Source organism: Anolis sagrei, chromosome 4 (assembly GCF_037176765.1).
Source record: "Anolis sagrei isolate rAnoSag1 chromosome 4, rAnoSag1.mat, whole genome shotgun sequence".
Classification (NCBI taxonomy): domain Eukaryota; kingdom Metazoa; phylum Chordata; class Lepidosauria; order Squamata; family Dactyloidae; genus Anolis; species Anolis sagrei.
Window position 1 is genome coordinate 240,475,559 of NC_090024.1, and position 17,134 is coordinate 240,492,692.

General features: G+C 42.1%; 1 protein-coding gene across 3 annotated transcripts in view; it reads right to left on the reverse strand.

Annotated features, from left to right (window-relative positions):
- CSNK2A1 (casein kinase 2 alpha 1) overlaps positions 1 to 17,134 on the reverse strand; it is a 66,798-nt gene that overhangs the window by 23,394 nt on the left and 26,270 nt on the right. For all 3 annotated transcript variants that reach the window (XM_060771875.2, XM_067468261.1, XM_067468262.1), the window contains 2 exons: positions 11,081 to 11,277; positions 9,184 to 9,295 (listed from right to left, as the gene is read on the reverse strand). In XM_060771875.2, the coding sequence (XP_060627858.1) occupies positions 9,184 to 9,295; positions 11,081 to 11,181 (213 nt within the window). In that variant the 5' untranslated portion in view covers positions 11,182 to 11,277. The remainder of the gene's footprint in view (positions 1 to 9,183; positions 9,296 to 11,080; positions 11,278 to 17,134) is intronic.

The window sequence follows — 17,134 nt, forward strand, 5'->3', positions numbered from 1 at the left end:
ACCATCTGCTTTGGTCTGGATAAAAAGCCAAACTAAAGGGGAAAAATCTCCCCACACAACTAGTGTCTGTCCATCCCTTTGTGGTTGGCTCTCGCCTATAATCTGGGCTGGCCTGCATCTAGCACAAAAACCTGCTGCTCAAAAGTGTGAACTGAGATTTGGTGTCCATGTCTCTATTTTGATTACACTCACACATGAAAATCTCAAAGGATATTTCATGACCTTCTTGGTTCCATTGCTACAACACTTCTCTATCTATATGAATAAAAATGTAATGTTTGTGGGATTAACATAATTCAAAAACCACTGGACGAATTGACACCAAATTTGGACACAATACACCTATCAGGCCAACAAATGACCATCACTCATAAAAACACTGAAAAACACAGCAGAAGAAACTTAAAAAGCCAAAAATAAAAATAAAAATACATTACAATGCATGTGCAAAATCACAAATATATACACAAACACACATATACACAAATATACACACACACAAAGCACATATACACAGACTGGACCACAGCAACGTGTGGTAGGGGATAGTTAGTGTCTTCCTAAATCTGAATCTAAATCAGCATTACTCAACCTGGGGGTTGGGTCGCAAGGGAGTATCAGAGGGGTCACCAAAGGCCATCAGAAAACACAGCATTTTCTGATGGTCATGGGGGTTCTGTGTGGGAAGATTTGCCCAATTGTATAGTTGATGGGGTTCAGAGTGCTCTTTGATAGTAGGTGAACTATAAATCCCAGAAACTACAACTCCCAAATGTAAAGATCGTTTTCCCCAAACTCCACCAATGTTCACATTTGGGCATATTGAGGATTGGTGCTAAATTTGGTCCAGATCTATCAGTGTTTGATTCCACAGTGCTCTCTAGATGTAGGTGAACTATAACTACAACTCCAAAACTCAAGGTAAATGCCCACTAAACAGTTGCAGTATTCTGTTGGTCACGAGAATTCTGTGTGTCAAGGTTGGTTCAATTCCATCGTTGGTGGAGATAATAATAATAATAATAATAATAATAATAATAATAATAACAACTTTATTTGTACCCCGCTACCATCTCCTCAAGGGACTCGGTGTGGCTTACATGAGGCCACAGCACATCAAACAAATAAACAAAAGCAGTAACAATAATCAATACAAAACAGTTAAAATAAACTCAAAACAGAAAATATACAATAAGCAATAACAATATCAAAATATACAGCATTTAAAAACCTAGAATGCTCTTTGATTGTAGGTGAACTATAAATCCCAGCAACTACAACTCCCAAATGACAAAATCAACACACACACCCCAACCCTACCAGTATTCAAATGTGGACGTATTGGGTATTTGTGCCAAATTTGGTCCAGTGAATGAAAATACATCCTGCATATCAGGTATTGACATGACGATTCATAACAGTAGCAAAGTGAGAGTTATGAAGTAGCAACGATAATAATGTTATGGTTGGGGGTCACCACAACATGAGGAACTGTTTTAAGGGGTCGTGACATTAAGAAGGTTGAGAGCCACTGATCTAAATTTTCCATTCACATAAGTAACAGCATTCTCCCCGACTTTTTTTTACAGCCATTTTACTCCTACATAGAATTCTTGCAACCACTAAGATAGAAAGAGATGCTCAAATAAACACAGATATTTGCAATATTGGAGGGCAGACAGAAAAATTGTATAAGGCAGCATCATTGGAGACATACTCCAGAGAACAGATCAAGCTACAGCGGGCAAGTTTCAAGCTAGATAGGATCTGAAATATTCTGATTGGGTAGAATCCATCAGTTTGGAGTAGTAAGCTGCACATGACACTTTATTAGCGAAAAAGGAGCTGGCTGGAAAGAGCCAGATTTGCAGTAAGAAAGCCATCACAAAGCAAAAACTGGGAGATAAAGAAATGCATTTCCAGCAAGCAGTATTACCTCTACTGAGGAAATAATATAGGATACCTCAGTAAATCAATCACCCATCAAACAAGATATTTCTAGACAATTGTCAGTGATATTGTGTAGAATGTGAACTCTGCATTCTGTGAGTTGCGGGGCGGGGAGGGGGTGCATAAAACACCCCAAAGGTAGGAATGCTCATCTTTTAAACCAGGCACAGACTTGAGAGGCGGAAATGGAATTTAATGTATTGAGATCTCAGTATGCTTCGAACATATAAATGTTATGAAGTGTCTATACTACAAGGTAAAGATTAAGTCTTACTCAACATTCAGACAGCAGAACATTATAAAACCCAGTCTCAATCCAACAAACTGAGGGGCTTTGGAAACTACTGTATATACTTGAATATAAGCCAACCTTAATATAAACTGAGACACCTAATTTTACCACAAAAAAACTGGAAAAACGTATTGACTCGAGTATAAGCCAAGGGTGGGAAATGCAGCAACTACTGGTAAATTTCAAAATAGAAATAGATACTGTGCTGGTACAGTTGTACCAGGAGCTCCATTTCTGTTTGCTTTTGCATTTAATGTTTATTGCAGTCCTAAGTTTCAGGGACCCTGCATATAGGTGGCTTCTTTTGGCTGCAATCATAGGGCAAGCCACCTGTCAATAATAGTTAGGTTCTCTGGTCCCACCCCTTTTTGAATTTTGGAGGTAACAGGAGCCATTTTGAGTTAGTTCTCACAGAGAAGCCTTTCGCACAGGACATAGAACAAAGTGGCTCCTGTAGAAAAGCTTCATCTTTTACAGCTTGGCCGGGGTTATACAGCCCTACGGTTTGGCCAGGAGACATACAGCCACAGCTTGGCTGAGGGACTCCAGCCGGCCATCACAGCAACCTGAACTCCTTCTTTTTCCCTGGAGGTCTACAAAGCTCTGTGGAGGCAAGGGTCACTCACGGAAGCCAGGCGCAGTTGCAGGGGCTCCACGTCAACAGAAGCAAGTACAGACTGCCCAGATTAGAAGCTAGGATTTCCCCATCAGTTAGTTACAGTTAAGAAGACAGTGCCTGTTCCTAGTGGACAAGACTGAAAGAGCCTATAGACTGTAAAGAAAACCGTTAAAGTACCTGTTTGTTCCTTAATAAAAGAACTTTGTTGGACTTACTTTAAGCATTCTAAAGACTCTGTTTGGGGGAATCTAAGGGCCTTTATTCTGAGGCAGCCCCGGCGTCCCGTTGGGCACAGAGAATTTATGTCCAGTGTACAGTCTAATGCACAGACCCAGCGTGCGACAGCACAGATACCAATACAATTACATTAATTGAGGCATCAGTAGGTTAAATGTTGTTAACTGTTGATGTTATAATCTGTTTTAATTGCATTATACTGTTTTGTGATATTTTGCATTGTTGTGTAAACCGCTTTGAGTCGCCTAAGGGCTGAGAAAAGCGGTATAGAAATAAAGTAAATAAATAAATAAATAATGTTTTTGAATCTGTATAAATAAAAATGTAATGTTCGTTTGTGGGATTAACATAACTCAAAAACCACTGGGCAAATTGACACCAATTTTTGACACAAGACACTAACAACCCAATGTATGTCCTTCACACAAAAAATGATTTTGTAATTTGGGAGTTGTAGTTGCTGGGATTTATAGTACACCTACAATAAATTGTAGGGGTGATAATGAAATATGATGTATATACTCTGCTTGATAAGTTTATCAGATTTATCACGTTTTATCATATTTATTTACTGTATTGTTATAAGTGTCGTATTTTAACTTACTAAGTGGAGTGTGATAAGGTCTTGACAGCCCTTGTTGTTCTGTTTCTTATTGTGATATGGCCTAAGGGCTAATCAATAAAATTACTTACTTACTTACAATCAATGAGCATTCTGAACTCCACCAATGATGGAATTGAACCAATCTTGGGACACAGAACTCCCATGATCGACAGAAAACACTAGATGGGGTTTTGTGGGCATTTACCTTGAGTTTGGGAGTTGTAGTTCACCAACATCTAGAGAGCACTTTGGACTCAAACAATGATGGATCTGGACCAAACTTGGCACAAGCACTCAATACGCCCAAATATGAACACAGATGGAGTTTGGGGAAAATAGACCTTGACATTTGGGAGTTGTACTTGCTGGGATTTATAGTTCACCTACAACCAAAGAGCATTCTGAACCCACTAATGACGGAATTGGGGCAAACTACACACAGAGAACCCCCATGAACAACAGGAAATACGTAAAGCCATCCAGTCGAACTCCCTTCACCAGAGCAAGAAAATGTAATCAAAGCCCTTCTGACAAAGAGCCATCCAGCCATAGATATAGATAAATATATATGATTCACACACACACTCACACACACACACACAGATATAGTATCATAGATTTGAAAGGGACCCCTAAAGAAGGACAATGATATGTTGCATGTTCCAGAGAAGGCAAACCAGACAATCCCCACATTAACACTGACAAAGAAACAGCAAGAAATAGTGTTTACCCACAAGCATAAAGACATTACATATATTAGAAACCAACACTTTCTCATTACTTTATTTTCCAGATCACCAGACTGGGACACAGCAACGCGTGGCAGGGGACGGCTAGTATTTACATAAAACTGTAATTTAAGATAAGACTGTCCAACTCTGATTAAACCATTATTCTAACTTTCATCAATGGAAATGTATTTACATATCCTTCCAATAATAATAGAGAGTAAAATAATAAATGTAATAATAATAACATCACCATCAACATCATCAACAACAACAACCTATGTATGCCGCTGTATCTCCCTGAGGGGACTCAGGGCAGTTTCCAGCATAGGTAAAGCACTGCAATTACCGACATAGGATCATACAGAAATCATCATAAAAATAAACATACTACTGTATAACAGTCATACATATTAAAAATTTAAAAACCAGTTTGGTACTAATTACATCAAACAGCTCAGATCCCAATGGCCAAGATTCCAAAGGGGGGCTCGAAAGCTACGAAAGGGCTGGGCTTGTATGACAAGGTGGACTAGGGCCCGGAAGTGGATAAAGTGCAAGCGTGGCCTATCTGATGGTCATGGTGGGACTTGGAGCTATTGATTTCCAAGGCCTGCTGCGTAAGCACAAGGGGACTAGGGCAATGAAGAAGCATAGGGCCAGGAAAATGGGTAAAGTGGATAAGAAGGCCCTAACTAATGGCCAGGGTGGTGCTTGGGGCTTGTCATTTCCAGCGCCTGCTGAATAACTATAGTAGGGCTAGACCAGAGCTAGTAGCAAAGAGCGGGGAAAGTGTGTAGGGTGCAGAGCAGGGATCTAATTAATGGCCAGGATAAGGCCTGGGGCTAATCATTTCCAAAAGCCTGCTGGTTTTCAAGTACTTGCGGAAGGAGGCTAGTGATGGGGCTTGTCTTATCTCTCATGTTTAGCCTGAAGAAGAGAAGGCTGAGAGGAGATATGATAGCCATGTATAAATATGTAAGAAGAAGTCACAGGGATGAGGGAGCAAGCTTGTTTTCTGCTTCTCTGGAGACTAGGACACGAAACAATGGTTTCAAACTACAAGAAAGGAGATTCCATCTGAACATGAGGAAAAACTTCCTGACTGTGAGAGCTGTTCAGCAGTGGAACTCTCTGCCCCGGAGTGTGGTGGAGGCTCCTTCTTTGGAAGCTTTTAAACAGAGGCTGGATGGCCATCTGTCAGGGGTGATTTGAATGCAATATTCCTGCTTCTTGGCAGGGGGTTTGACTGGATGGCCCATGAGGTCTCTTTCAACTCTTTGATTCTATCTATGATTCTCTGGGGAAGGTGTTCCAGAGGCAGGGGGCCACCACCAAGAAGGCCCTCTCCCTCATCCCCACAAGCCACACTTGAGACGGTGGTGGGAGTGAGAGAAGGGCCTCCCCGGTAATAAAAATAATAGAGAAAAATAATAAATGTAATGATAATAGAGTAAAATAATAAATGTAATCAAAATAATAACAACAATAGAGTAAATAATATATAACTTTGACTTGAGTATGGGGGGATTTTTCAGCCTTTAAAAAAGTATGAAAAACTCAGCTTATACTTGAGTCTATACGGTAACTAAAAAGGTTCCCAAATATCCAAAACAGAGTATCAATTCCCAATTCACTGAAAATTCTAACCCACACACCCATGCTTATAATTAGGTTGGGGAAAATCGAAACCTGCTGGCTCCAGTAGAACTTGGAATAGTTATTTCTGGACAGTCTTTAACATCTGAGAGCTGGGAATTTTTCCAATTCTGCCCCCCCCCCTCCCCAAATTGCGCTCAGTGCCTGTCATTGCCACTGTCGAGTTTATTTATTTATATACTACGCTTCTAGTAAATAAGTGCTACTCTGCTGCTAAGTATGCATGCCCAGTGTGGAACACTAAAACAATGGATGTGGCTCTTAATGAGACATGCCGCATTATCACAGGGTGTCTGCGCCCTACACCACTGGAGAAATTACACTGCTTAGCCGGTATTGCACCACCTGACATCCGCCGGGAAGGAGCAACCAATAGTGAAAGGACCAAGGCAGAGACATCTCCAGCTCATCCCCTGTTTGGGTATCAGCCAGCACGTCAATGGCTTAAATCTAGAAATAGTTTTCTAAGATCTACAGACACTCGCTGGAACACCTCAGCAAGCAAGAGTCCAAAAGTGGCAGGCTCAAACCCAGAACCTCAACCAATGGCTGATATCAAATGAGAGACTCCCCCCTGGGCACACAGAAAACTGGGCGACTTGGAAGGCGCTGAACAGACTGCGCTCTGGCACCACGAGATGCAGAGCCAACCTTCAGAAATGGGGCTACAAAGTGGAATCCTTGACATGCGAGTGTGGAGAGGAGCAAACCACTGACCACCTGCTCCAATGCAGCCTGAGCCCTGCCACATGCACAATGGAGGACCTTCTTGCAGCAACACCAGAAGCACTCCAAGTGGCCAGATACTGGTCAAAGGACATTTAATCAACTACCAAACTCACACATTTTGTATTTTGTCTGTTTGTTTGCTTTGTTCTATGTATTGTCGAAGGCTTTCATGGCTGGAATCACTAGGTTCTTGTGGGTTTTTTCGGGCTATGGAGCCATGTTCTAGAGGCATTTCTCCTGACGTTTCGCCTGCATCTATGGCAAGCATCCTCAGAGGTTGAGAAGGTCTGTTGGAAGTAGGAAAAATGGGTTTATATATCTGTGGGATGGCTGGGGTGGGGCAAGGAGCTCTTCCCTGCTGCAGTTAGGTGTTAATGTTTAGCTGATCACCTTCATTAGCATTTGAAGGCCTGCCTGAGTCTGGGAAAATCGTTGCTGGGAGATGTTAATCTGTGCCTGGTTTTTTCCTCTCTGTTGTTTAGCTGTTATAATTTTAGAGTTTTTTAATACTGGTAACCAGATTTTGTTCATTTTCATGGTCTCTTCCTTTCTGTTGAAATTGTCCACATGCTTGTGGATTTCAATGGCTTCTCTGTGTAGTCTGACATGGTGGTTGTTGGTGTGGTCCAGCATTTCTGTGTTCTCAAATAATATGCTGTGTCCAGGCTGGTTCATCAGGTGCTCTGCTATGGCTGACTTCTCTGGTTGAAGTAGTCTGCAGTGCCTTTCATGTTCCTTGATGCGTGTCTGGGCGCTGCGTTTGGTGGTCCCTATGTAGACTTGTCCACAGCTGCATGGTATACGGTAGACTCCTGCAGAGGTGAGAGGATCCCTCTTGTCCTTTGCTGAACGTAGCATTTGTTGGATTTTCTTGGTGGGTTTGTAGATTGTTTGTATGTTGTGTTTCCTCATCAGCTTCCCTATGCGATCAGTGGTTCCCTCGATGTATGGCAGGAACACTTTTCCTCTGGGTGGATCTTCATCTTTACTCTCGTGGCTTGTTCTTGGTCTTGCAGCTCTTCTGATGTCTGAGGTGGAGTATCCATTGGCCTGGAGTGCCCAGTTGAGGTGGTTCAGTTCATCTTGGAGGAGGTGGGGTTCGCAGATTCTTTTTGCGTGGTCTGCCAAGGCTTTAATGGTGCTTCTTTTTTGACTTGGGTGATGGTTGGAGTTTTTATGTAGATATCTATCTGTGTGCGTGGGTTTTCTGTAGACGGTGTGACCCAATTGTTGATCTGATTTGCGGATGACTAGGACATCTAGAAAAGGCAGTCTTCCTTCATTTTCTTTTTCCATGGTGAACTGGATGTTTGGGTGGATGCTGTTAAGATGGTCCAGGAACCTGTTGAGTTCTTCTTCTCCATGGCTCCAAATGGTGAAGGTGTCATCCACATATCTGAACCATATCGTGGGCTTTTTGGTTGCTGTTTCCAGGGCTTGTTCTTCAAAGTGTTCCATGTAGAAGTTTGCTATGACCGGGCTGAGAGGGCTCCCCATAGCTACTCCATCTTTCTGTTCGTAGAATTCATTGTCCCACTGAAAGTAACTGGTGGTAAGGCAATGGTGAAACAGAGCCGTGATGTCTTCTGGGAACCTCTGGTTGATGAGTGCCATGGTGTCTGCTACCGGGACCATGGTAAATAGAGATACCACATCAAAGCTGATCAGTTTGTCATTTGTATTTAGCTTGAGATTGCTGATTTTTTCTATGAAGTGGGCTGAGTCCTTGATGTAGTGTGTAGTGAGCCCAATATGGCTTTGTAACTGTGCAGCAAGAAATTTTGCAAGGTCGTATGTGGGGGATCCTATGCTTTGTTCTGTTAGAAATGTAATATAATTTGACTGGTTATCCTGACACGACAAATAAATAGTAAATAAGTGTCTCTGAGTCCTGTTTACTTTGCTTTAATAAACTATTAAAGCAGGGCTTCTAGTAAATATTTATTTACTACGCTTCTAGCTGAAGTTAGCTTCTTCAGCTGGAAAGCTAGAAACCTGCAAAACCAGTGGTTCTCAATCTGTGAGTCCCCAGATGTTTTGGCCTTCAACTCCCAGAAATCCTAACAGCTGGTAAACTGACTGGGATTTCTGGGGGTTGTAGGCCAAAACACCTAGGGACCCACAGGTTGAGAACTATTGTGCTAAACTTTATTCTCAAACATATAAGCAGACAAGGAGAGCTGCAAAGATGGATGGTAAGGTTGTGGCAGAACAAGCCTAGCCAAAATGCACATCTCGTCCCAAGATACTAATCACAGAAAGGGACCAAAAGGATAGAATGGAATCAAATTCAAAGAAGGAAGGCAGGCAGGCAGGCAATAAGAGAGCCAGAAAGCTCTCCTCTGGCATTAACCATCAGGCTCACCTTCAGGATCTTCACGACTACCTTCTCATTATTTGTTATGTTGATAGCTTCAAAGACTTCACTATATTTGCCTCGGCCAAGTTTCCGGACCAGCTGGTAATCATCTTGATTGCTGTAAAGAGAAACCGAGTAAAGGGTAAATAGTATGCAAAAGAACCAAACCATACACCAGGCCTGAGCCAACTTCGGCCCTCCAGATGTTTTGGACTTCAACTCCCACAATTCCTAACAGCAATTGTGTGAGTTAAAGTCCAAAACATCTGGAGGACTGAAGTTTGCTCAGGCCTGCCATAACCTATTCCCAAGAGACATACAAACACATATGTGACCCGTATACATGTAGATATGCTTTTCAGGGGCTGCAGGAGTTGACATTCCTTGTTCTTTCCATGCAGCTCCTATCGCCCCATATGAGCAATCTGCTTCCATTTGTGCAGACAGGATTGGAAAAGTGTCTGGCAATCTTCAACCTTCGTAGACAGATGCACAGTAATTACAAAAATGCTGAGACCTCAAAAAGACCTCATGGATATCAGCATGGATGTCATCACTATGCGTATGATGTCCTGCCAGCTCACATTCAAACACAGAATGCCTATGTGAGGTGGGTTCGAGGCTTTAAAGTTAGTCTGGGTCAGTCTTATTATGTATATGATATACATAATAACACAGGATGACAATGAATGTCTAAGCTATGTACTGTCGAAGGCTTTCATGGCTGGAATCACTGTGTTGTTGTAGGTTTTTCAGGCTATATGGCCATATTCTAGAAGCATTTTCTCCTGACATTTCGCCTGCATCTATGGCAAGCATCCTCAGCGGTTGAGAGTTCACCCTCTGAGGATGCTTGCCATAGATGCAGGCGAAACATCAGGAGAGAGTGCTTCTAGAATAGGGCCATATAGCCCAAAAAACCTGCAACAACCCAATATCTAAGCTATTCTGTAACCAGCTGGCAAATTTCATGCAAAGTAGAGCAGATTTTAATGTTCATCGGGAATATTTTGGCCCACTTCCACAAAGATAAGTCAGATTTTTGTACACTTTTCATTTATTTTTAGAGATCACAATATCAAATATCTTTCTGCTTTCTCGCATGGTCAAAATTTAGACCGAAATCTGTTCAGAGCAGACATTCTGTACTCTTTTTTTTATAATGTCCACCCTTCTATATAGTGCAATGTATATTAAGAGTATAATGCAGACTTAGTATCCCTTATCCAAAATGCTTGGGACCAGAAGTTTTTGGATTTTTTCAGAATTTGGAATACCTGTATTATTGTATACACACAATAAGATATCTTGGAGTTGGGCCTCAAGTCTAAACACAAACTTACATTTCACACACACCCTATAGACAAACCCTGAAAGTAATTTTATGCAATATTTTAAATAATTTTGTCCATGAAGCAAAGATTGTGAACACCGAACCATCAGAAAGCGAAGGGGTCATGATTTCAGCCACCAGTGTGGACCATTTTGGATTTCACATAATTTCACATTAAGAAAGTTCAACCTGGAGTTTTAAAAAAATGATCCGATAATAATAGGGCACCTCAAAACTGAGCCAGCACACTGGCAAGCTTATGCTAGTACTGACCACTGTGCCAAACAACAGCTCTCCAGTGTTTCAAGCAGGCCTGTCAGAGAAATTATTTCAAAAGAAATGCTAGCAACTGGATCAATGGGTTTCCGCATGAAATGTGCATGACCTGATAATGATCTACAGGTCCTTAGAAAAACGTTTCTCACTGTCTCACGTACTCTCTGGCATTCTTTCACTAAAACATCCCAGGTTGTCAGCAACAGACTGTCAGATGAATTGTGCAAGTTGTTTGTTTGTTTAAACAAGCGAGGCAAACAGCATTTTGCAAATGCCATAAAAATAGAAACTTACCCCCATTCAACTTCATGTGCTTCATAATCCCAATATTCTCGTGGTCTGTGTGTATTTACATCTGTGTAAACTCTGGCCCTGCTTGGCACAGGTCCTGACATTTTGGAAAGATTGGAGGATCAAGGTATGTTACAGAACTTCCAATTTCAGTGCAAACCACAGGAGAGGGTCGTAGGCAGAACTTTGGAGCTTTTCAACTGTGAAAACAAAAGTGCATCCATTTTTTAAAAGACTTTAACAGTCAACGAAATAGGTTGCACAGTTCAGCGATTTCTACTGAAACAGATAATTCCAGAAAGTGGTGTAAGATTTTCATAGCTGCAGAGTGTAACTTACAGCTGTGTATGAGTCCAAACCCTTTCTGCTAACCTCAACAGTATCTCCATTCTTTTTCAGAGTAGGATCAATAACTGTTTCGGCACAACACCAAGGAAGCACATCACATACATCTATTGATACCAATATCTCATTATAGATCTGAACACAGGTTTCATCTAAAGGGGTACACGTAAGGAATTGAAAAGATGGCATAAACAGTACAGAAACTGCTCAGAGGCAAGGCTTTCCAATAGACATGCTCTAAATATCTGAATGTTCCTTCCACAACATTTACTTTCAGAAGCATTTTTTAGATGTACAGATCATTTTACATGAACACTGATCTCTACATTCATTATTAAATGGCCATTTTGTACAAATACTACTTTATCCTTGAACAGAAAGATGTACTGTGTAAAAGAGGCACAAGCTTTTCTGCGCTGCTCAACTGGAAGGTTGCCTGTTATTGAATTCTCACCAAAAGCGAGCCTGTAAAGATGTATGGAAGGACAGGACAACCTCACTTCCACCTGAATGTTTCTCATCCTAGGTTACACTAATCAAGTTTTCCCTTTTGCTGAATAAGGAAGTATGGAGTACTAATTGTCTACTTTAGAGCAAAAAAGGGAGAAAGAACAAAGATTCTCCATCCCACTTTCATTCCATCCCATTTGTGGGAAAGCGGCCCAGGAAGTATAACTGGGAATTCATTGAATAGAAGAAACTACTTTATTCAGAATCAGATGTCCATGCCCAGAAATATAAGTTGCCTTGGTCTGAAGCTTTCAGATCATCACCTAGCTGAGTCTATACCAGCATTTCTCAACCTGGGGATCGGGACCCCTGGAGGGGGGGTCATGAGGGGGTTTCAGAGGGGTCGTCCAAAACCATCAGAAAACATATATTTCTGATGGTCTTAGGAAGTGAAGATCTCTCTGCCTGCCCTTCTCTTCCTTTTTGGAAACAGACAACGAATCCTCCCACAAAAAGCCCTCCTCCACTGTGATTGGCCTGCCTTTCAGCTGACCTATTATCCAAAGGGAGGGCTTTTTCTGAGACTCCAAGTGGGAGGGGAGAGCAGATGTGCTTGGCGCATGGCAGCAAGGTGTGCATGTGTGGGAAAAGAAGAGCATGCAAGGCTGGAGGAAGTTTTGTGCCAGCGAGTCCCTTGAAGGCATAGGGGTTCTGTGTGGAAAATTTGGCCCAACTCTATCGTTGGTGGGGTTCAGAATGCTATTTGATTGTATGTGAACGATAAATCTCAGCAACTACAACTCCCAAATGTCAATACCTATTTTCCCCAAACTCCACCTGTGTTCACATTTGAGCATATTGAGTATCTGTGCCAAGTTTGATCCAGATCTATCATTGTTTGAGTCCACAGTGCACTCTGGATGTAGGTGATCTACAACTCCAAAACCAAGGTCAATGCCCACCAAACTCTTCCAGTATTTTCTGTTGGTCATGGGAGTTCTGTGTGCCAAGTTTGGTTCAATTCCATCGTTTGGTGGAGTTCAGAATGCTCTTTGATTGCAAGTGAACTATAAATCCCAGCAACCACAATTCCCAAATGACAAAAACAATCCCTCCAACCCAACCATATGATTGGTCATATCAGGTATTTGTGCCAAATTTTGTCCAGTGAATGAAAATACATCCTGCACATCAGATATTTACATTACAATTCATAATAGTAGCAAAATTACAGTTATGAAGTAGTAATTAAATTAATTTTATGGTTGGTGGTCACCACAACAGGAGGAACAGTATTAAGGGGTTATGGCATTAGGAAGGTTGAGAACTACTGGTCTATACCATTTATTTATTTATTTATTTATTTATTTATGGCGCTTATATGCCGCCCTTCTCACCCCGAAGGGGACTCAGAGCGGCTTACAATATATATTTTCATACAATATATTATATTATTAGCAAAGTACAATATCAGTATATATTACTATATTGCACTATACCATTATATTGTAATATTATTAGTAATATTACATGTAATTAAATACATAATTATAATTATAATATTGAATTATTATTACTAGTATTATATTGTATTACATTATAATATTATAAATATTATATGTATATACAATATACTATATTATATTATTAGTAAAGACAAGATGGCAGTGTCTTCTGCTCCCTTCTGTCTTCTCTCTGGCCAGAGCAGCCGTTGGTGCCAGAAGGGGAAGGGGCCTCTCAAGTGATGATATAGGCAGAAGACAAGATGGCAGTGTCTTCTGCTCCCTTCTGTCTTCTCTCTGGTCAGAGCAGCCGTTGGTGCCAGAAGGGGGAGGGGCCTCTCAAGTGATGATATAGGCAGAAGACAAGATGGCAGTGTCTTCTGCTCCCTTCTGTCTTCTCTCTGGTCAGAGCAGCCGTTGGTGCCAGAAGGGGGAGGGGCCTCTCAAGTGATGATATAGGCAGAAGACAAGATGGCAGTGTCTTCTGCTCCCTTCTGTCTTCTCTCTGGTCAGAGCAGCCGTTGGTGCCAGAAGGGGGAGGGGCCTCTCAAGTGTAGATATAGGCAGAAGACAAGATGGCAGTGTCTTCTGCTCCCTTCTGTCTTCTCTCTGGTCAGAGCAGCCGTTGGTGCCAGAAGGGGGAGGGGCCTCTCAAGTGATGATATAGGCAGAAGACAAGATGGCAGTGTCTTCTGCTCCCCTCTGTCTTCTCTCTGGCCAGAGCAGCCGTTGGTGCCAGAAGGGGGAGGGGCCTCTCAAGTGATGATATAGGCAGAAGACAAGATGGCAGTGTCTTCTGCTCCCTTCTGTCTTCTCTCTGGTCAGAGCAGCCGTTGGTGCCAGAAGGGGGAGGGGCCTCTCAAGTGATGATATAGGCAGAAGACAAGATGGCAGTGTCTTCTGCTCCCTTCTGTCTTCTCTCTGGTCAGAGCAGCCGTTGGTGCCAGAAGGGGGAGGGGCCTCTCAAGTGATGATATAGGCAGAAGACAAGATGGCAGTGTCTTCTGCTCCCTTCTGTCTTCTCTCTGGTCAGAGCAGCCGTTGGTGCCAGAAGGGGGAGGGGCCTCTCAAGTGATGATATAGGCAGAAGACAAGATGGCAGTGTCTTCTGCTCCCTTCTGTCTTCTCTCTGGTCAGAGCAGCCGTTGGTGCCAGAAGGGGGAGGGGCCTCTCAAGTGATGATATAGGCAGAAGACAAGATGGCAGTGTCTTCTGCTCCCTTCTGTCTTCTCTATGGCCAGAGCAGCCGTTGGTACCAGAAGGGGGAGGGGCCTCTCAAGTGATGATATAGGCAGAAGACAAGATGGCAAAAGACTCCTCTTCATTTCACAAAAGACTTCTTCATCCCCACCTGGAAGTGGCAAAGACTGAAAGTGGAGTCATACTGAAAGCATCTCTGCAGTAGGACTAAAGGCACGCCTAGCAAACTCTTCACCATGGAAGGCACTCCGATGCCCTCTGGAACCTATCAACTCAAGTGTGCCATTGTGTAGGATGACTGTTTTTAGAGAAGTGTTTCTAGTCATGCTAAAGCCTAGGTAATCTCAAAGCTAATTGTGATGGAGAGAAGGAGAAAAGACACCTTGATTTGCCTGCTACGGTAGGTACACACTTGAGATATATAAATATCACTGGAGAACTCAACAAAAAAAGCTCCACAGAAGATTGACTGATACTATTCAAAGAAACCAAGAAGCATTCTGTAGAATCTTTCTTGTGTCATGTGGCTTGAACGCAGGCAGATAGTACACAAACAGAGATGTTTGCAGAGCGTTCCTTCTTTTATATCTCCCAGCAATGGCAACTACCCAAGTCGGACACTCCCTGCCCCCACAAAGATAAAGGCATACATTTATCACTAAGAAAGCAAAAGAGAGAAAGCCTGTAATTCTGCAATGTTTGGCCCCATGTGATCTCAGCAAACAACCTTTGCTTATATTTAGGCATTACCTTTCTTGAGCTACATAACTATTTTGAAAATTAACCAAGGCTCAGAGATCCAACACCCAACAATATGTGATGTTCAAAATGTTTTTGCAGTTTTTTTAAAAAAAAAATGCAACTGCAACTTAATTCTAGGGGCAAGTTGCAGATGGTTGGAATGGAGGGTATTTTTCACACTCCTTCCACGCGTGATCTAGATCTGAGTCGGAGCAGATGGCTGCTATTTTAACAGAAATGATACATGCACAAGGACATCCCATTGGTGTCATAAACACATATAAATTACTTCCAACTTACACCTGTTTGTCTTTTTTTAGTCCATGTGGAGGCAGGAATTCTCTTCCTGTCTCCATAATACCCACTACGCACAAGATTCATCATTTAATTGCTACCAGTCACTGAAGGGCCAACAAGGAGGAACAGAGAAGCATCTTTCTATGTCCCTAACAGATGATGTCACTAGTCTCCATCTGGCAACAGAGCACAGCCACAACTTCTGATTCTACCTTTGGGCACCCGCTACCAAATGGCTAAAGATGGGAGGGAGTAAAGCCATGGTGTAGTTCTACCTATGCTACCCCTGCTTCTTGGCAGGGGGTTGGACTGGATGGACCACAAGGTCTCTTCCAACTCTATGATTCCACGAAACCTTTATGCTACATTCTCTGACACAAGAACTCAGCCAGTTTGGATATAAGCTTCAAATCAAGATGGACGTAGTCCCAATCCCAACTCACAATTAACCTTAGGCCTGTTTCTGCCTTCATCATGTTTGAGATGCAAATGAGCAACAGCAACACCAGAGGAAAGATACCAATACAACCTCTATGTCACTAACAAGCAACTTATATCTCTTGGAATACATATACTTGGTACTCCAATGTTCTTGTCCCAGGAGCCTCCCCCCCCCCCCCACACACACACAAAGGTTGGCTTAATTTCCTATCTCTCCATGAGTTCGCCCTTACAATTAGTTCTCCCCCCTTATCTCACACGGAGTTTTTAAAATCATTTTATGTACATGCGGCCCACCCTTTGTTTGTCTGCCATTAAGCTTAGTTCCTATGTTTTGTGTATATTGTTTTATATGCTTTGATGCTTTATATTTTACTGTTATGTTGTTTATTTGATTGCAATTTGTATTGTTATATTGTAATTTTTGTTCGGGTTTGGCCCCATGTAAGCCGCTCCGAGTCCCCTTTGCGGAGATGGTGGCGGGGTACAAATAAAGATTATTATTATTATTATTCTCCTTTGTTTATACAGTCAGTCCTTCACATTTGTGGCGTTGACTTTTGTGAATCTGATAATCCACAGATCTGGTTAAAATGTTCTCTCTAGGAATTTCCTCCAGTGTGATTCCATGCTCAGTGTCCAGTTGTCCACAGAGTCATGCTGAAGGAGCTAGACATTCCTAGAGGTGTTATTTCAGGTGAAAAAAAAATGAGATTTATATAATATCAATAGGCAAGAAACACAATTAAAATATATTTCCCCCCTCAGGTTTTATTTTCACAAGGGTCCTGCACCTCCAAACCCAGCAAATGTGGAGGACCGATTATAGAAATTCAGGCTGCTAAAACTCTGCAAAACACAGCTTGACCCCAATCAAATCTGTGGGGTATCTATTTTAGGAATCAGACATTGGGACTACAAAAGGGTGGCATGCTATACTACTGTCATGTGCCATACATCAGATTAGTGTTAAAATGTGCTAGAAAACACGATTCACTGCCAAAATTGGAGCTACTGCCAGACTATAGGCATGTACAACACATCTAACTAGATGCAGAACCTGCAGCCACAACTAGCCCAA